At 47.5% G+C, this 20,589-nt stretch overlaps 1 protein-coding gene across 8 annotated transcripts in view; it reads right to left on the bottom strand.

The window, feature by feature from the left end:
* Positions 1-4,429: 4,429 nt before the first annotated feature.
* The window catches only part of ADCK1 (aarF domain containing kinase 1), an 86,435-nt gene continuing 70,275 nt past the window's right edge, over positions 4,430-20,589 (bottom strand). For all 8 annotated transcript variants that reach the window (XM_035327806.1, XM_035327804.1, XM_035327803.1 and 5 more), the window contains 4 exons: positions 10,726-10,875; positions 10,280-10,477; positions 6,715-6,908; positions 4,430-5,327 (listed from right to left, as the gene is read on the bottom strand). In XM_035327806.1, coding sequence (XP_035183697.1) covers positions 5,156-5,327; positions 6,715-6,908; positions 10,280-10,477; positions 10,726-10,875 — 714 coding nt within the window. In that variant the 3' untranslated portion in view covers positions 4,430-5,155. The remainder of the gene's footprint in view (positions 5,328-6,714; positions 6,909-10,279; positions 10,478-10,725; positions 10,876-20,589) is intronic.

Genomic DNA, 20,589 nt, shown 5'->3' with positions numbered 1-20,589 from the left:
ACCAAATAAAATGGCTGGCAAGCACTGGCCTGGGCATTCCTTCAGAGCAAAGACAAACCCTGGGCAGGGAAGTTCTTCCCTGCGTCCAATCTAACTGTCCAAGCCATAACTTGTGGCCATCAGTCCTTGTTTGGCTCTATTGTCTCTCTAACTCCCTTTCAGAGAGTTGCTGGATGTTATCAGATCATCCCTTTGCTGCTTCTTTGCCAGCCTAAACAAGCCCATCTCCCTTGTGGGCTAGGGGAGGTAGGTACTGGCCACTGAGAGCTCGTGTTTGTGTGGGGCCCACCACAACCCTTCCTTGCTCCTTTTCAGCAGGGCCGTGACTTTGCTGGTAGGTTTTCTTCTCAGCAGGAAGGTCCTAGCAACACTTCCCAGATTAAAAAGTCAGGAGGCTTTGTGGTCACCCCTACTTGGGAAGGATGATTTTTCTCAGGAGTGAGAGGTGATTTATGGATTACTAATGCCACTCTCCCATTGTCCAGCTCTTTTACAGTCCTGGGCAGATTTTGAGCAACTCCTGGAGCAATGAGGATAACCCTGGCCCACAGGCACCTTGGTGAGGCTGATAGAAGGCCAGCCCCATGCCAGCAGGAGCCAGACAAGAAGGCTGCCCTGTAGTGCCAGGGTGGCTCAGCCCCGTGCCACAGGGTGCCGAGGCAGGCCCAGCATCCCCTCCCAGCCAGGGACTTTGCATGTGCCAGCCCATCATCCCCAGCAAGAGACAGCTGCTGGTTGACCAGCTGGAACAATAAGCTTAGAAAAGCCCATGAGTCCCATCTGGGGTAGGGAGAGAAACAGCCCCATGAAAGCTCCACAGAGACAGAGCCAAAAAAAGGCTCTGAGATGCCTGCAAAGGGCTGTGCCTCACTCAGCATCACGCCACGCCGCAGTGGCACGTGGGGCTGTGGGAGTGAGGAGGAACCCCTCTGTGCACCTGCCAGTGTCTGGGTGACCTGCAAAACAAAAGGAGAACAAAAGGCAGACAGAGCAATCAAGAAGCTTTTAAAGATCACAAATGAGTTTACAGTCATGCTTGTTTTTGGTATTTACTAACAAAATGGGGGGGGGGGGGAGGAGGGGGCAACACTTCTGTTCTTTCCTTTCCTCAACCCTCCTCCCCTCCCAGCCCCAAACCCCCAACCCTTGCTAGGAAAATAAACTGCTGGGAGTGCAGAGAATGAAAGGGATCCTCATGCTGCCCTTCAAAGAGCTGCCTGCTGCCTGGCAGGACTGCCACCGCCATCAGCAGCCCAGCCACCACCCTGCCAGGGCAAAACAGCCGAGGCTGGTTCCTCCTGCAGGCGGCAGAGGCAGGATGGGCATTGCCCCATCCGTCTGGCAGTGCCCAAGGACTGGCAATCAGGAGCAGAAAGCCTTTGGGCCCTGCAGGCTGACTGCACGTAGCACAGCATGAGGCAGTGAGTGTGGAGTGGCTGTGGCGCATCCAGGGACACACATGGGGGGAGGACATGGAGAGAAGCATGGCAGGGGGCAAGAGCTCTGCCTAGAGATGCGTTAGGAAGCAGCCCCAGTGACCCCAGGGGAGTTGTTTGGAAGGGGAATGACTTTGGTGCTGGCCAGGCTGCGTGCTGGGCTGGGTTTATTTGCTACGGGATGCAAGCAGTGATTCATTTGGAAAGCCTCTACGCTGCGACTGCACTGGGTTCACACATCCCTGTGAGATGGCAGAGGGCACCCTGCAGCCCTGATCGGCAAATCTGTATGCCACCTACCTGTCATCATTAAAGTTCGTTGGATGTGTAAGGTAAAGGCTGTGCTGGTTAGCCTGGACTAGTGCTCTATCTTTTTTAGGTGGATAAGAAAAAAGCCTGTTCACTTCCTACCCTAAAGTCCTGCACAGTTTTACATGGTAACACCATTCACGCTGACTACCCCCTTTCCACCTCCAGCCAACCCAATGATGCATGTTTAAATACCAGCTGAAATGGCTGCTGCTGCCTCAGCACTTCAGAGCACACCGAGAGTGTTAGGAAGGGAGACTTTACCAGGCTACAACGTAGGATTTCACATCATGAGAGCTGAAAGTTGCCCATCAACTTTGCATCTCTGGCCTCACCCAAACCACACCCCTCATCAGTCCTGAGGAGTTTGTGGGTTCAGGAGTCTGCTTCAAGACACATGTTTAGTGCCTGTACCAAGCATGGAGCACTGAAATTTTAGTTCATTCACAGCTGAACCCAGCCAGAGAGCAGCCCCCACGCTGCCTGCGAGCAGAGCAGCAGAGCCTGCATTTGCTGGTGGTAACACCAATAAATTCAGGCTGCAAGGAAAGGCCAAGTGCACAGAGCTGATCCAGGTTACCCATGTTTGACAACCACAATTGGGATGAGGAGGTGTCTTTTCAAAACCCTTTTAACACATTCACCTTTGCAAGCTTTCAGCGAAAAGACAAGGCAGGAATGTTAAAGGGTCAAAGGTGGGGTGTTGGCTTGTTCTTTCCTCAGGCAAACCCTCATTGATTGACTGTGGGAATGGTGAGAGCTGAGTGAAACTGACTGAGGAGTCCCACTGCTAATATTGCAGCACGTAGCCTCCCAGCAGAGAATGTCAATAGACAAAGCTCTTTCAAATACACCCTGCTCTCTGCTGCACACTGCCAAAAACGAGTTTGAGGAGCTGCTGGTTCCCATCCACTTTTAGAACTTGCACCCTCAAAGCGGCATCGTTAGCAGTTGCGTGGCTGGATATTGGTGAGGTGAAAAATGGCTTGGCTGACAGCAGGCTGCGGGCTCAGCAGCTGGTGCAAACGTCAGCCGTGGGGAGCCTCTCCACGCCATGGGATCCTCTGGAATGAGGGATATGACCAGGGGGATGAGCTTTCCTACAGGTGTTTGAGAGGCCCAAGCAGTGCTCTGTATACTGTGGTCAGTATACAAAGATGTGGGTAAGCAAAGACATTTGCAGGGGCAGCTACAAGAAGGGGCTGCGCAGTGGGTCACCATCACTAGAGGGTCTCCCGGACTTCACTGAGTGCACCTGAGCAATTTTTCAAGCAGAACTCTGTCTCTGAAGAGAAGACAGGCCCACCCACAGCGGCCAGCCTACCAGCTGTAATTACCCAAGAGAGGCACTGATTCAGCAGGACTGCTCACATAAGCAAAGATTACTCACATCCAGGCTGCAGGACCACTAACCCTGCGACTCCTTGTTGACTCAGGAGTCTCACCATTGCAATTACCTCCAGTCCATTCTCTGACACCATTGCACAGCCCACAAGTAGGGGGAATCACTGATCTGTCACTGCACAGGCTGGGGACAAGCTTTGTAAGGATGTTCGGTCTTACCGAGGTTTCTTTTTTTGTTCTTAGCAAAGATGAGGCAGCACATCACTCCTACCTGTCCCCCTCATGGGAAGGGATCAGAGAGTTAACACCAAGGTCAGGCATTTGACTGCACAGGAGACCAAAACCCCACGTTCAGTAATTCCCCATCGATAACTCTGGGCACGCAAGCAGTCTCTGCTGTAAGCCACACTTCCCAGACACTCCCTCCTCATGCCCAAGCAGTCATGCAGTCAGGTACCTTTTGTGCATTACATCCTACCCTCTCCCACACAGCCAGGAAGAGCCATTGAGGACTGACACACACACTCTCACCCCCACTTCTGCCCCCTGATTCCCCTCACACTCAAGTGGACACACTGCAAGGTGAGGTGTCACACCTGTGCAGACTGGGAAACTGCGTGCAAATGGAGACAGCACACACTCTTCTTGCGGCTTACACTCAGGCACAGCCTGGTGCCTGAGTAACACACCACTGCTGAGCAAGCTTGCGGGCAGCGAAGGGGTGTTCCCATCCCATCCTTTGTGACCTGCACGTAAGCCACTTTTCACCAAGACCGTTTATGAAAAAGCTGAAATGACCTCAGCAGTCACCTCCATCTTGCAGACTGTGGGAATCCTCAAAAGCAGCAGGGATGGCTCCCAGGATCCCAAATACGTCTGGTATAAGAGAGGCCTCTGCGCAAGGCTTCTTAGTAGCCATCCCATAGCTGCAGGATCAGACCCATCAGACCTGTCACTTGCTCCACTGAACAAGTGGCAGGTTTTCATCTGAGGCAGGAGCAGTGAAATGTCACAGGCAGGGACGAGGTGAAATGCTCGATGTGCAACATGGGGATGATGACGTCTCACAGATGTGCTGCAGCACGCTCCTGCAGCCAGGGAGGAGGCAGACTCCACACGGATCTGGGTGGCAAGGAGTTGTGTGTCCTCCAGAACAACACCCCATCTCACCCCAACACATCTGGCACAGTACCAGAGGACCCAGATGTGGAACAAACCTCTTGAGCAGAGGACAGAGCAAGATGGCATTTCATTTGACTTGCAAAGAATTAACAAGCACTGCCTGGCATCACTCACTCCATGGAGAGACGGGAACAGGACAGAGGTCAGAGGCCACAGTGTCACCCTGAGTGTACAGCCAGCATCCCTCCCACAAATGTCTTTGATGCAACACATTTATTTTGCTATGTGGCAACGCTGTACAGTACACGTACATTATCAGCAGTTTCAGAGCCCTGAGTCATCATCCTTCCTGCCTTCCCTGAATCCCAGAAAAGAAGCAGGACCACAGGACCACTGTCCCCTTCCCCCACTTCAACTGCAAGGAAATGGGCCTGGGAAAGTCCAGAAATACACAGGCACTTGCAGGGAGACTCTGCAATAACTAATATGAACCCTATCGGATTTTTTAAGGGATATACCAGCTTTCTCTGAGGGTCAGACAAATGTTGTGGGGCATTCTAGGCCGGTCTGTGATTCTCTTAATTTTTTTAGGATTGCTTAAGAAAAAGCCTAGGAAAGGCTTTTGCTTCCAGTGCAGTCCCACTGGAATCTGTGTGGAATTTCCCCTGTTCAAGTGGGGAGAGAAAGTACCATGCCCTTCTTGACACACAGTATTCCACACTTCCCTTTCCTAACCCATAAATCAGCAGAGCCCTGGTACCTACTCCATCTCTTGCTGCCACAGAGAGAGCTAATGCTGCAACATGCATGGACAGTGCAGCATGTAACAAGGAAGGAGACCCAAAAATAGCCCACAGGATAGACAGAAACAGTCAGAAAGGCAAATGTGCCGTGGAGAGCAAAAGTGAGAGAGGGAACAGCCAGGCCTCTCCCACCAGCTCGTGTCAGTATGTGGAATGGTGCATCCAGCTCAGGAGAGCAATGACCCAGTTCCCCAGCCGGGACCCCTTCAGCCACAGGAAGAGTTCATACAAGTTGATCTGCCACAGGCTCAGTCCTTCTGTGAGTGAGATCTGGACCCTCCTGTAAAGTGAGTGACTCTTGCTCCTCTGATACCTAGAACGAGAGGAACAGCCGTGTTAGCTCCGGCAGGACGCAGCCCGACAGGAAGGCAGCCTGTCCTGCAGCTCCCGTACAACCAACCCTCCGCAGGGGAGGGAACCATCCCGCTCCTGGAGAATCGCCACCAGGAGCAGGAGTTTTCTTCAAGTAGATGCTCCTGAGGAGCTGGGGACTCCCTTTCTGGCACAAATCTGACAGAAGAGACAGCCTTCTCTGTGTGAGCCCAGTTTCCTTCCCACTGCATGTACTGAGCCTGGACCATGGCAAAATCTGCTTCTGTGCCCAGCTTCACTTCAGCTCACAGGTGCACACCCCTGTAGCCCTTCTTGGTAGTACCTTCATAGCAGTCCAACAATCCTGATGAATTGATTCCAAGAAAAATAATTCTCCACTTTTCTTTAGAAGCAAAGGTTAACTGGGCCTTGCATTTCTCTCATCATTCAGACAAATAACAGTTATTTCTTCTGCAAGGAGGAGGCATCTGAGGTAGGGGAAATGAGTTGACTCACAGGTGGAAATCTGCTGCCTGATTCCTGTTCCTGGGCTTTAAACACAAGCCTGATCTTCACAGTCAGCCCCAACACCTTGCAGAAGCAGGCAGCAGAGAACTTGCAGATCTTTCCCACCCACAAAAACTTCCCAGTGTTGATGCCTGTAATGGGCCCCATCCCCTCTTCTGGGTTACAGGGCCAAACCCTAAAACCTTATCCTACAGGCTGCACCCCCATCCCTGTACCCAGCTGCAGGGTGACATGTCTGCCCTGTGGAGAGGCCAATGGGAGCAAGAACAGCACAAAAAGGTGCTAAGGTGTATAATTGAGCAGGGGTCAGACCTCAGCAGATGCTCTAATGAGCGGGAGGGGTCCATTGCTAAGGGTAAGAGGTCAAGATCCAAGTCAGGCCTTGTCAGGGCCCTGAGTGGAGGGCTTCATGGCTCTGACTAGCCTGGGGCCTCCTTCACTCTCTCTGCTTATAGGCCCAGGAGCATTACTTAAGCTGAAGTCTGGGCTTTCAGTGCCTGCCCAGCACTGGAGGAGTACTGGTCTCCAGCTCATGCCCTGCTCTGAAGGCCCCTAAGCTGGGTGTGAACTTCCTGGCTTAGCCTCAGCCCTGTCCTGTCCCTATGGATCTGCCTGGCTACCACTAGGCGTGCTCTGTAGGTCAGCTTCCTTGTTTGCCCCTGGACCTGCCTTATCCCTGTGATGTTGCATTATAATACGGACTTTTGGTTGAACCTGGTCAGCATCACTGGGCCTGCCCTGCTTGCCTGGCTCAGGACTGTTCCTTGGCCTGCTGGCCCTCAGCCCCCAGGGAGCAGCCAGCCCTCCATATCTGGAGGCGGCTCCATGTCTGGACCCCAGTGCCTGGAGAAGAAACTCACGTGGAAACAGCTCTGATGCAGCAGCGAGACATGTTGAGGAAGGAGCTGGCACTGGCCCGTGTGTGCAGGGCTGACTCAATCCCCCTTAGCAGGTCGTTGGTCTTCAGCAGCAGCAGCATCTGGCGGGGTACGTTGTTGAGGAGCTGGGTGATCTGGGGTAGGTAAGCAGCTGCATTGGACCGGATCTCCACATCCTGCAGTCAGCCAGGTCATGTCAGAAAGAAAGGAGAGAGAAGCTGAGAGTGTATGGGAAACCCCTGTCCAGACACAGCTGAGTTTTGGCAGGAGGAGACAGCTTTTTGCCAGACCATGACTCTTGGCCAGGTGCTAAAGAGCTCTTCCTGCTGTTTTGCAGCAGGCAGCTGGCTGTCCCAGGCACTCAGTGCATAGGCACACATCACTCTCGCTGTATTCCACCTGCCCTTCACCGAGACAAGGCCCCTTCACCTTACTGGCAGCATTAACAGCCTCTCAGGAGAACAGGGCGTTTTTTGCTATCTCAGTTCTTGCCCCAGGCAGACCACACCAACGTTTCATTACTGCCTTTGCAGCTTTCTGACTGAGTGTCACCTCAACAGACCCAATGCTGGCAGTGCTGCAAGTACCACAGGACTGCTTCAGAAGTCGGGCATGCTGCAAGGACAACCAGGCTGCTCCTTGCTATGTGCATTTTGCTGTCCCATGCAACTGATGGCTTCATGATATACTGATGGAGCTCTTTCCAAGGCTTAGCTTAGTCCCATCCTCAACACAGCTCAGTGAAGGTGTGAAAACATTACGTAGACTTTTATGTTAACCCAAAAGAGCACAGAATTGTAATGTGTCAGCCTACAGGTCCATCTAGACCCATATCAAGAAATCTAAAAAAAGTCCTTGGAACACCTGAAATCTCCAGTAACCAGCAGGACACATGCAAAGGGTAGTAAATGACTTCTTACAGAGAGTGAGGCTCCTTTGTGGGGGAGAGAAAGGACAGCTCTAAAACCTTCTCTTCTGTGGAATGAGGGGATGACAGGTCTGTATTTCATGATACGGGGTGACACCCACCCTTTGTGAACCTCAGACTTATTAGAGAGGAAAAAACCCACACAAATGTAGTGTGCAGGCCGTGATGGTCAGAGGTGTATCCAGCTTACACAACATCATGGTTGCTTTGGTGTTGACACATAAATCTTTCTGTTCTGCCTCCATCACCAATCTAACACACAAATCTTCAGCACAAAAATGCTTAGCTCTCCTAAATGTTAAATGTGTTCCAGTATTTGTTGGCAGAAAATTCCTTCCTGATATTCTTATCTCTCACCCTTGCCAGCATCACTGAAGAGGCTACTTTATTTTCCATGCATAGGTTTTCTTTTCTATTCCTTTTATTTTTATTTTTAGCTCCAGCTGTTTGTACACATCACAAAGCAACCACAAGATCTGTCATCAGAACTGTCATTTTCTGTGAAGGGTGAAGCCTGTGCATGGAGGAAGAAATGAGCTATGCCACAGGACCTGAGAAAAGCCCCTTGGCTGCAATCACAGAGGCTGCTGCAGGATGCAACTAAGCACAGACATAAAATCCAATGAGATAAGGCTAGCAGCCACCCTGGGCGGTCAGCTGCCTGGCCTTGGCTCAAGGCAGGAACAACTACACTTATGGCAACCCTCACACGTTTGCCTAGCCTGCTCTTAAAACCCTTCAGTGATGTGACCCGCATCCTCCCCAGACCACCCACACCAGTGTCTCTCTAGCCTTGTCATTAGATCCTGCTTTACTCATGTTATTACCAAAATCTCCTTAGCTGAACTTTAAACCCATTATTTCTTGTCCTGTTTGCAATCTGTCTTTAACAGATTTGAAAATCACACATCTCCCCTCAACCTGCACTTTTCTGGACTTTTTCTGCGCTAACTTGCCCAGACTTAGCTCATGAGTTGCATCTGCTTGACCACCAGCTTCCCACTGGCCTCTCCCTGCTTTCATCAAACCTTTCTCAGGAGACAGTGCCCCAGACTGGACACAGCACACAACAGCTAAGATATCATATCAGGAGGGTTTACTTGTCTCTCAGACCACTCTGCTGTCAATCCATCCTCAAGAACGTTCATCCGAGCTCTTTGCTGATGGCACCTGCCTACATGGGCACTTGGCTCTTGCTGCTGACACGATCTTTCCAATTCACCTCTAAATTAAGGGCAAACAGCAGCTCATTTCCTAATGTCACAGTAAATCTGCTCAGCTCCCCATTATCTGCTGCAGGATTATCCAGTTTCAGCATTAATTGTGTCATATAGGCCGAGACAACAGAGTTGGCTCCATACAAGCAATTCAGCTCTGACAAAGTTCATTAGCCCACACCGTGCACCATGCAGCCACAGTCACATCTCTGCATAACTTACACGAGCCAGCTTAGGACAAACATCACTTATTAGCTCAGATTCAACGCTGGCCTTATAGCACTGGAGGCAGCTCTGTGTAAATTCACTGAAGTGTCTCGGAGTTTTCTTCTGGAGCTGGTAGCTCCAGAACTCAGCAGATCAAGCACAGATCTGCTAAACAGTCATATTACTTCTGATATGCAGAAAATTAACTCAGGTAGGAAGCAATCAAATTATTGGGGGGGTTCCATTACCCCAGGTATCTGACCTACTCATTACTGCGGGTAATGGCAAGTCAGTACAGCAAATTCAGCCCCATTCATCAAAACGAAACACCAACCCAAAGGAATTTCCAGGAGAGCATTTCACAGAACAATATTTTAATGCTACTTAAATTAATTTCATTCTATCCACTACAAATGTGTGGAGATAAGAACAAACCATAGGATACAACATCTTTCTCTGGTCCATTTCCTGAAATCACATCACTATATGCTCACCTCTAAAAAAAAGCACAGCTGGCAGGGGCTGCTACTATTCTTAAGGCAATGTGTGCATGTCAGGAGTGCTAGCAGGCGTGAGAAGGATCCCAGCATGTGTGGATAGGAAAGCGGGGAGAATGTAAGTGGCAATTTCCTAGATTTGTAGTGATTGAGTTGACAGAATCTGCAGTTAAGCAACCTTGACTCCAAGTTAATAGGGTTTCTGATTGGGAGGTAATTTCCGAGGGTTTTTAGGAGTTTGTATCAGTGCTGATAGTCATTTACATGAATAGTGATAATGCATTATCCTTCTCATATCTTCCCACTAGGCCTTTATATCTCTTCTACCTCACCCTATCCTCCTTGCTGGTTCCCTGCACAGCTGCATTAAACACTTCTTTTCTTTTTAATAAAACCTGATTTACAAATGTTTCTCCTGCCAGAACTGGTAAACACTTAGCCATTAAAATATTATACAAAATTTAAGCAGCCCATGACAAGTAAAACTGGGAGATTAAGTTTAGCCACTATAAAACAGTGCAGAAAGATTCTGCAGAAGGATTCCTGGCTTCTTCTAGTTCAGCTGCCAAGGCAGAATTTGCTATGGAGCTGCCAGGGGTTGCCCAATACCAGTCTGGTATCAGCCATACAAGGGGTTAGAACAAGGGAAGGTACCCGAGAAGGAGGGCACACAGTAGGGGAGGGCACACAGGTCCTACCTCGCTGGCTGAGACCGGTGACCGGTCAATGCCCCTGTTGACAGACTCCCAGGACCTGGCGGTGAGCATGCAGGCGAAGAGCGGATACAAATCCCCCGCCCCAAGCCGCTGGCTGTACTTCTGCACCTTCTTCATATCGGCCTTGATAAGGGCCTGCCACAGGTGGCAGTAGTCCATGCGGAACGACTCGCTCAGCACCTGGGGAGGGAGACACGGCCCTCAGAAGTTTATGGAGGGCAGGGAACAAGGAGGAAAGCCTTGTGCCCCCTAGCTATGCCCTATCACCCACTTCAGGGCCAGGAAATTTCCTTGGAGGGTTATGGGAGTAATAGGAAAAATGTATTCATGCAGGCTTCAAGGAGCAAGGCTGCAGCTGGGTATGCTCTTCCAGCCTGACACCCACGGGCAGCCTCACAGGGCCTTGGAACCCCACCCCAGTTACATACCTGGTAGAGCCCATGGTCCAGGAGGATAATGTGGGCCTTGCCAGAGGATGGGCACTTCTTCACCAGCACGTTGCCTGGGTGTGGGTCACAGTGGACAAAGCCATTCACGAAGATCATTTCACTGTAGAGTTTCCCTAGGTTGCGAGAGATCTGTAAGGAGAGAGGAGCTGGTCACACACTGCCACCCCCAGCAGGGAGTGAGCCAGGGAGGGGAGGCAGCCCCTGCGTGCCAGCACTGGGGGGAGCAAGGGGCTAGCACATGCCAACTTCCCCACACAGAGCTCCTGGGACCCCTCATGCTGACAAATACACGGTACAGCTGCTGGTGTCTGCTGCACAGGGATCCAGGGTGTGCAGGGAAGGATCCACACAGGGTATCACAAAGATGTTTGCAGGGTTAGGGGTTATTTGAGACATTTATCTGGCATGAAAAAGAGAAGACCTGTGGGTAGGAATGAGGCTTCTGGTAAGGAGGAGGAAAATGAGACAGCAGATAGTGTCAGATAGACATTGACAGGGAAGGTACTGAAGAAGCTGCTGGGGTGGGTGAAATGCCACTTGTATGAAGATTCAGGTGTTTCCTTCAATGGATGACAGCAGGGCCTGGTGGAGAAGGGGTGTGAGAGGATCAGCCTGTCTGCCTGCTTACCAGAACGAACGCAGGCTCGCTCTGCCCTCCCTCCATCACGCTGTCCCCTACTTTCCCCCTTCCTTTCCTCAGTCCCACACTAATCTGATTTACGATGTCTGTGAAGATGAAGCAGCACAGAAAAGCTGTTTAAATCATCCTGTCATTGCTGTGTCCCTCCATGCCACTGCTTCTCATCACCCAGAGATGTTATTAAAGTTAAAATCTCCTAGGAGCTAGTGAACATCCCCAGGACCTCAGATCAATCCCTCACCACACCAGCACAGCAACCTCTCACCCTGACATCCCACTGCTGGTCTCCCCTGCCATCAGAAAGTGGCACGATGCTCCACAGCAGAGTGCTGAGCAAGCAATTAAAAGACAATTAAAAGTCAATCGTTATAAATGATTTCAAGCAGACACACGATGTAAGCAGCAAACAGGCAGCTGTCCCCACAGGTGGAGGTGGCGGAAGAGGTAATGGTTATACTAACAACAGCTTGTCCTGCAGAAAACCTGACAGCCAGGGAAGGGCTTCCTTTACCCACCTCTGAAATGCAGCCACCTCTGAGAGGAGTACAGTGGCTGTTTTGGAAGCCACAGAACAATGCCACACTACCGCATCAGGACAGGGCTCCCGATCTGGCTGAAGCACCAAGAGCCCAGGGGGAGCAGCTGGAAGCAGAGCAGCCCTGTGTAGAACAACATCCTGATGAGGAAAGCCCAAGTAACTACAAGTGGGAAGGAAGCTAACTACAAGTGGGAAGGAAGCATGGGAACCCTTCCTGCAGCACACCAACAGGGGCAGCTGTAGAAAAATATGGGACAACCCTCCTTCCCTCAGGTGGGACCTGGAGCAACTACTGAATCATGGGGACATGGCCCCCACGCCAAATCACCCATGCAGGTGATTTAGCTATAAAATTTGATAGGTCCAATGTATCAGGTGTTCTGACATCCTAGAAAGGTTAAGTAGAACCTGGCAGTCCAAGGACGTGCCAGATAGTCAGTCCTGAGCTAATCATTCACTCATGCAGACTCCCAAGGACCTGCACACCAGGAGAAGTGGACTTGGACATTGTGGCTGCTTCAGGTGCAGGGCAGGTGTCTCCTCTTGAGCCACGATCAGCAGACAGGTTACTTACTATCTGTGGTCATAGCCTTTTACAGCTCAAGACACAACACAATGGGAGCTTGGGATTCATCTTCCCACCTTACCATGGATCACCTTAGAGGGGTCGCAGCCCTGCTCAGACCCACGGGCTGGGTCATGGGTACAAGAAAACCTTCACTTCCCTCCCCTCTCTCCCTTCTCTGTCATATTTACTTCACCAGAGTACAGCCTTCAATATTTCCAGTAGTTAATGCACTGAAACTAAAATTTACAGCTTCTTTAAGAGAGAGGAAAGCATTCTGTACAATTTAGTTAGCATACAGAAAATATGTTACAGGGATTTATGATAAAATAAAATAGTCTTTACCTTTGAAAAAAGGAAATTTACTTAGAGTAAGAGATGGAGCTGCACACTAAAGTATTTTAGTGTATCTTTGTCTGCTGACATACCTCTAAAATTGAAGATAAATTAATTTAACATAGAAAGCATCAATGCTATTGAGTTCTAAACAAAAAAGAAGGCTATATTTCTAGAAATTAGAGTATAAAAAAAAAAATAGTGACCAATCATTATAATTCAGACAAAAGGAATTCATGTTTCTAGAGCAAAAGGCTAAGAAGTAACCATGATGCCTTTATGTACATTAATTGCAATACAGCTCCATGAGTCTTCAAAGACACATATACTATATATAGCACCTTTGGTACAGACGTGTCATGTGTCCAATGCTGTAAGTTTTTTACTTACATAACTTCATTTTCTGTATATAGTTATCTAATGTGCACTTGCTGAAGTACTGAAATGTGGCTATTATAGGATTCTTAAATGTGTACTGAAATGTGGCTATTATAGGATTCTTAAACTTAGTACAAAAAGACTTTCACTAACGGTTCAGAGAGAAAAAAAAGGAAAAGTAAAGTAAAAATTGAATTATGTTTTTCTCAAAGTTTCCCAGCTTTCTAGCTCTACATCCCAAATGGGCCAGAGAAAGGAGACTGGGACAGGAAAAGAAAAACTAAAAATAAAGGTAAATATATTCCTTCTTCAAGTTTTCCTCTTTTTCCTAGGCACTCACATCATTACACACAGCAGTGAGCAGCGACAAGTACCGCCACCAACACAGCTTGCTCTCTGGATGAGATACAAGGCTATGCAAAAGACCTATGCGTCTACAACCTGTGGAGCAGGTAATATATGTTTGGTACAGTTCTGTGCCTGAATATTAGCAAAAAATATTATTTCTTGGTATCAGAAAACACATATGTCGATGACTGTTTGTTCGTGCATGGGTAACTGTAGGTCTGTTGTTCCATGTGTGCTTGCTTTTTGAGTTTCTCTCTCTGAGACCTTAGTGACTACTGACAACGATTCCCAGTAGCTTGCCTGGAGTGAACTCCCCTAAACTCCGAAGCGCTCATCTTCCATTGACATCGTCTAAGCAGTTTCAAGAAAGATTAACAGACAGGGTGCCCTTGAGGATCAGTTTGTCTTGGTGCTTGGAGTGCATACAGGCTCCCCTGGTCAGGGAAGACTAACAGCAGTACACGGTTTTCCAAATTAATCACCAGCTAACACAGTTTACTTTTTGAATATTCATAGAATAAGGATCTTAAAACACTTGTGGAAAAGCAGTTGGAAGAACCTGCCATCTATGTCACCAAACTTCCCATAGATGCTGACTCCTGTTTTGCTTTCTCCAGCACAGTGCCCCATCACTACTGACCTTCAGTGTCCTTACTGAAAATACCACTGGACAACTAACTTACCAAGAATTCACTTTGGAAGAATGCAGTTAGGTGAAACGAGAAAACAAACACATGAAAACCTCTACTCAGGAGAAGAGAGGAATTCAGCATGCATTCAGGCTGTGTAAGACCTTGGGGTGAAGGTGCATAGCAAATTAGACAAAAGGTTGCAATGATTTACGGAAGCAAGGACCAAAGTAAACACACAGGCATTTTGTTATGACACGGTGAGGTCATCATTCCTTTCCCTGTTTATCATCCAACACAAGGTCCTTATGATTACCAGGGTCTCCCAGTATTGTTCTGCCGTGCATGGTAAAAAAATAATAATGATCACCCTGCATTCACTTCAAGACACCTCATTAAGAGAGATGCACACAACATGGAGTTAGTTTAGAGAAAACAAATAAATGAGCAGGATGCAGGAGGAATTTACTTAGGAAAAAAGATTAAAAGAGCTGAAGGTTCTGGAGCTGGCTAAAGAATACCAGAGAAGAGACAGTCTACCAATTTTAAAAGCTTTGAATACCAAGGAAATAGAGGCACTTGTAGCACTGAATGTGCTACAAGAAATACAACTAGGTAGAAGCAGGTGTAATCAAGAATAGGATAATTTAGGCATAACATTATAAGGAAAAACAAACAAACAAACAAACAAACAAGAAAAACTATGCCAGTCAGCAGGCAGAGCTGAGCTTGATGTGTCACACTGACACCAGACTCGGGTTTTGGCCAGAGGCACATCCTTGCCTATTGCCAGGTGTGTTATTGCCAAAAAGAAGTTCAATTTGTCTGTGCTGCAGCAGAATATGATGACTACAGCCACCAAGAAAACCTGTGTCCTCGCCAGCCAACACAAATAGCAACCTGTCATTGCCACATGATATGACATGACCATGACACTGTCTCAGGCAAACCACCCATTTTCTACCCAATATTTTCATTTTGAAAAAAATGCTTACAGTTTTTAAAAATGCTTTCTATAGTTTAAGGTAACTGTACAGCATGATAAGGTCTCCTCTGAGCCTCCTTTTCTCTAGGCTAAACAACACTAGTTCCCTCAGCCACTCCTCTTAAGACTTGTTCTCCAGACCCCTCACCAGCTTCGTTGCCCTTCTCTGGACATGCTCAAGCACCTCCATGTCCTTCCTGTAGTGGGGGGCCTGAAACTAAACAGAGTATTTGATTTGAGGTTCGGTCTCACCAGAGCTGAGTACAGGGTACGATCACTTCCCCAGTTCTGCTGGCCACACAGTTTCTGATACAAGACAGGATGCTGTTGGCCTTTTGGCCACCTGAGCACACTGCTGGCTCATATTCAGCCACCTATCAACCAATACCCCCCAGTCCTAATTCCACCTGGCAGCTTTCCAGCCCCTTTTTCCCCAGCCTACGGGGTGCTGCATGGGGTTGTTGTGCCCTGAGGGCAGGACCCGGCACTCAGCCTCGTTGAACCTCCCACAGGTGGCCTCAGCCCATCGGTGAGGCTGTCCCTTATCCAGATCTCTCTGCAGAGCTCTCCTACCTTTGAGCAGGTGGGAGGTTACTCACACCTGACTTGGTGCTGTCTGCAAACTTCCTGAGGGTGCACTTGATCCTCACATGCAGATCATTGATAAAGTTACTGAAGAGAACTGGTCCCAGTACCAAGCCCTGGGGGACACCACTAGTGACGGGCCTCCAGCAGGATTTGACTCCATTCACTTCCCTCTGATAAACTCCCAGCATATTTAAGAAACTCTTCTCATTAGCTTTTAAGTGTATGGCTTTTCACTTGGTATTTCTCATTTTCATTCCTTTCTATCACTCCAGTCCTCAAGGCCTCCAGGTACTATTGCTACTTTAACCCTCCTCTACAATGACAAAACGTCCCAAACTGGTGCCATTCACAGCCTCTTTCACAAAGTTCTGTTTGTGTCAAGGTCACTACTGGAATTATTAAGATCAGTTTGAAGAGCAAACCTTGCAGAACTCCATCGTGGTAATTTCTCTCATTACCATTGCCTCTATCAGTTTCTCACCTACTTCACAACTTCCCTACTAATCCCCACCTTTTCTAGTTAGCTGACTCATATCCAGCGTACCAAGTATTTTACCAAGTACACCTACAGCATTTCTGTCATCTAATTCAGAGGATCCCAAGCCATAGCACAGGTAACAGCAGTGATGTATTTCTTCTTGTATATACAACCTACCTCTTAGCAAAACAGCATGCCCAGCTGACAGAACAACCTGATAATAAAACACTGGAAAGCCCATCACAAATAAAAACCCTTACAAACACCAGGCCAATATGCCTAATTAGCAAGAAAGAAATGAGCGCAAAACTCCTTTAGCAACAAGATGGCAGAAATACCACGTTCACTAGTAGCTGCAAAAAAACTGCCCAGAGTTATCCAGGAAGAGTCACTGATACTTTCCTGGCCTCCTGAGCAATCTGCAGCAGTCCTGGCTACATGCCTCCAACTGACGCAAAGAAGAAGGGCAAAGACAAAAATCCTGTGCATGGTCATTGTAGAGCTGATCTCACTGCCTGCCTCTGATAAGACCCAGATGAAACTGCCTGATAGGGCACTATCTTTTCTTGTCCCACCTCCATTTGTGACTGTCTCTTTAGATCAGGAGCAGATACTAGTCTCCGGCATTAATTTGGCTGTAATATTTGCCAATTATTTTAAGACATGGCGACACTAACGTCTATTGATCTCATTAAAAGTAAAGGTCGTTGTGCAGCTCATTTCTCAGGGCTCAGTATTAGCTCCTCAGGCCAAAAGAATAGCATTGATTTTGGAACCTTAATCGAAGGTTAATTGGATTGAAGAGTGTATTGGGTTTTGCTTTCTTCTGCAGTTGTTATTATGGCCATCGTCTAAGGGTTTGCTTAATCCTGCGAGTACAATCCTGCCCAATTAAACTGGTGTCAAATTAGCAAAGGGTGTGGATAGAGAAGAGCCACAATCTGAAGCCTGCTGTATGTCTGCTCTGAAATGGCTCTTGTCCATAGAAGGAAGATTAGGATGGTCACACACAAGAGATCCAATTTCACACTTTGTCCTCTATGATGCAGTTGTGAGGATCAAAACACAGTGCTCTGTAACGTAGCACTATCGCTATCTACTGATCTAGCAATACAGCAAGGTGATATCTGGACACATAAGATGTCAATAAGATTCAGAAGTAGCTTTTAGGGCTTCCAGAGTATATTCCTAGCATGCCCCATACCTTCTTTTGGGAATTGAGGAAATTATTTTACTGCTCAATGCCACATCTTCTACTGCATTTAAATGGGAAGAAATATTCTGACTTAACTAGCCAGGGAACTGATGGGCTAGTTTAGTAAGTTTCTACAGAGAAGACCAGTTGTTCTTTTAATTGTTATTTGCATCTCTATCAGACCTGAAATGGACAGGGGGATCGTTTTCCCTTGGCTTTAAATGTAGATGTATTTCCTTGGATTTAACGTAAAGCATCTTGCTGAGACTCAAGCAATTGATTCACACTTAGGCTTGAGACTGACTTTCAGTAAGAGAAGGGTTTCTGTGCAATTTAACTCTTTATGTGGTGTCTTTGCATAGTTCAGAAGCTGGAAATGCTGGAGGTCACCATCCTTGTTTACCAGTGCCTTGTGAACTGTCATTAAGCTCCAGGCAAGAAGAAATGTAGGAGAATCTGTAAGGAAACCTCTCCCCAGACTAAATCAGCAGGTGCAAAGAGCAAGAATAACCATTTTCCCCAGGAACTCCACGCTCCATTTCATCTAACACTTGAGTTTTATAAGCACAAATACTTGAGACATGAGAGGTTTCCATACTTGCACTGACAAAAGGATTCCACCCTGGGAAATCCCATTTAAATTTTAGCCGCCCCAAGTCAGTTGCTCCTGGCTCTTGGCAGAAGGGTAAATCCCACACTGAAAGCATATTTCAAGTTGCAAAGCTGTCAACCATCAGAAGGTAGCTGAGCTCTTTATTGAGCTAAGAGATATCATTGCAGTGAGGATTCCATTTAGTAACAGAAGGAAGCAAAAAGCCACAATAGGATGAAGTGACAGATGGCAATAATTGCACACAGTAGCTCATTTTAAGTATCTTAGCTGTTTGCTTTCACTTCTCAGCTGGACAAAACATTTCACTGACTTCTGAATCATCCACAGCCCATGACCAGGCACTCTGTGAGCTGAAGCACACAGCACCATTTCCTTTCCTGACTTGAACACAAACCAAAGCAATCATGGTGAGCTCTCCACTTGCCTGCCAGTACTGGCTGGTTACCTGGAGGCAATACAACATGTGCCACAAGCACATCTGTAAGCTCCACAGCTCCCATAGCCCGCTGATCCAGCAGCCTCTGCAGAGATAGTCAGAGCACCTACAAGGAGGGACAACGAAGACCTATGCAGCAGATCAGAGAGAACGTCAAGATTTATATATGGACAAGGTCTCTCTAAATGGATCAGTTAAAATCAGAATAGGTGCAAAGGGGGCATGTGTGCCATCTGAGGTCTTCCTTAGAAGTCCTTGCTCTAAGTAGCCTTCCTTTCCCTCTTTGTATGCTACAAACAACTTGAGAGTCCCTTAGTATATATTTTTCCTCCCTTCTCTGCTCTACCCACCTCCTCCAAATATATCTTCCCAAGCAAGCATGTAACTGCTCTTGTGTTTTGAAACAGGAACAACCCAGTTTCTAAGTGGCCCCTTTCTTAACCCTGGTCTTCCCTCAAAATTCACACCAGCTCGTTTCCTCATAAATTCCTTCTCCGGGCTTCCCTCCCATTGTCAATATCCTAGCTGCATTCTCCTCCTCGGCTACACTTACACATGAATAAGTAACTGTTCCACAGGCAGATATTTCAGTGTTTGCACTTGTCTTTAGAAATCAAAGCCTTCTCTGATTAAATGCCATTACAGTCCAGCGCTTGGACGGATCCAGAGAGATTAATGTGCTTTTGGGCAGCTTTAATGATAATCCTGCTACAGACGGTATTAAGTAAATGTCAGTAACCTGGTTTGAAGGGAGCTTTCACCTCAGGGATCCTTTCCATTTAGAGAAGAGAGGCTCAGCCTGCTTTTCAAGGCTGTGTTGTCACACAAGAGAAATCCTGCTTAGCGAAGACTCGTCTTCCTCTGCCCCGTAAAACAAAATGGAGTGAGATGATAGAGGAGTTGATTGATAGATAGATTGAGATGATTTATAGGGAGCTAATGCATCTCTTAAAAGCCAATTCTGCTGTATAAGTCACATCATACTTTTGAAACCTTTGTTGCCACCCCCTCCTCATGCTCTTTTCAGTGCCTACTGCCTTTTGTTCACTTTGCCACCATGCCATGAAGCTCCTTACCCATGGCATCAACAGCAGCAGCTGATAATGGACCCTGGTTGTATTTGTCACCATCTGCTGCACCTCACAAGAGAAGTGGTCTGGGGTGTGCATGGCTCCTACCATCTCACCGTGGCCATAACAACAGACTTTCTTCCCCACCACATGCTTCTGAGGGGCTTGGCATCCCCTCCTTTGATTACTTTATTGGCAATCAGTAAAAGATAATCATTAATTTGGAGGGGCAGAGAGAGAAAAGGGAAAAAGAACAGCTCAGCACAGGTACTGAAACTGCAGAAATGTTGAATCCTACCGCTGAGTTGAGTAACATCACACACCTGACAGATTGCCCAAACTTCTGAGGCTTATACCTTGCTGTAATAAGAGTTTGTTGATAACTTTTTTTTAAAAAAATTACATTTTAGACATCATTTAGAGACCAGCAAAATATGTGGTTTCCTTGTTGCATGGAACCTGTTGTGCCAAGATGTCAAGATGTCACAAAACAACCTTTCAAGAGGGGTGGATAAACAAAAATAAGAGCTAAATTTTCATCTTAAATCTCTCCTATCAGAATAGATCTGCTGCCCAAGAACTTTGAGGAAGACCTACTCAAAATCTGAACATTGCTCAAGAGTCCTCCTGCTAATGCATCAGAACAAGCCTTTCTGACAGTTTCAGGACTGAATATTGAGAAATATTCAGTTTTGTATCTGAGTGCTGTGGGCTAGATTTGACCTCTGCCCATACATCAGAAGAAAAGAACTTACGTAAGACATGTTCACTCAAAGAAACAACTCACTTTTGACCAGTTGTTCTCTCTGGGTGAATGGAGCTGACTGGGTGTTCTGCCATGGACCAGACTTTTTAAATCTCTTGATAACAAAGTACATGAGCTATCATGTTCTCATGAGTCACACAACGGTGCTCTTTGCAGACCAGGTGCATCATTGAGGTACTTACCTTGGTAAATACAAAGAAAGATCATCAGCACAAAATAGACACAGAGAAAGAATTGTGTCTACCTCTGAACAGCTGACAAACATCTCTCTGATGCCC

The sequence above is a fragment of the Oxyura jamaicensis genome, chromosome 5 (genome assembly GCF_011077185.1).
Source record: "Oxyura jamaicensis isolate SHBP4307 breed ruddy duck chromosome 5, BPBGC_Ojam_1.0, whole genome shotgun sequence".
In the NCBI taxonomy this organism is placed as follows: Eukaryota; Metazoa; Chordata; class Aves; order Anseriformes; family Anatidae; genus Oxyura; species Oxyura jamaicensis.
The sequence above is the reverse complement of the archived record's forward strand: the minus strand, read 5'-3'. Positions and strand labels throughout refer to the sequence as shown.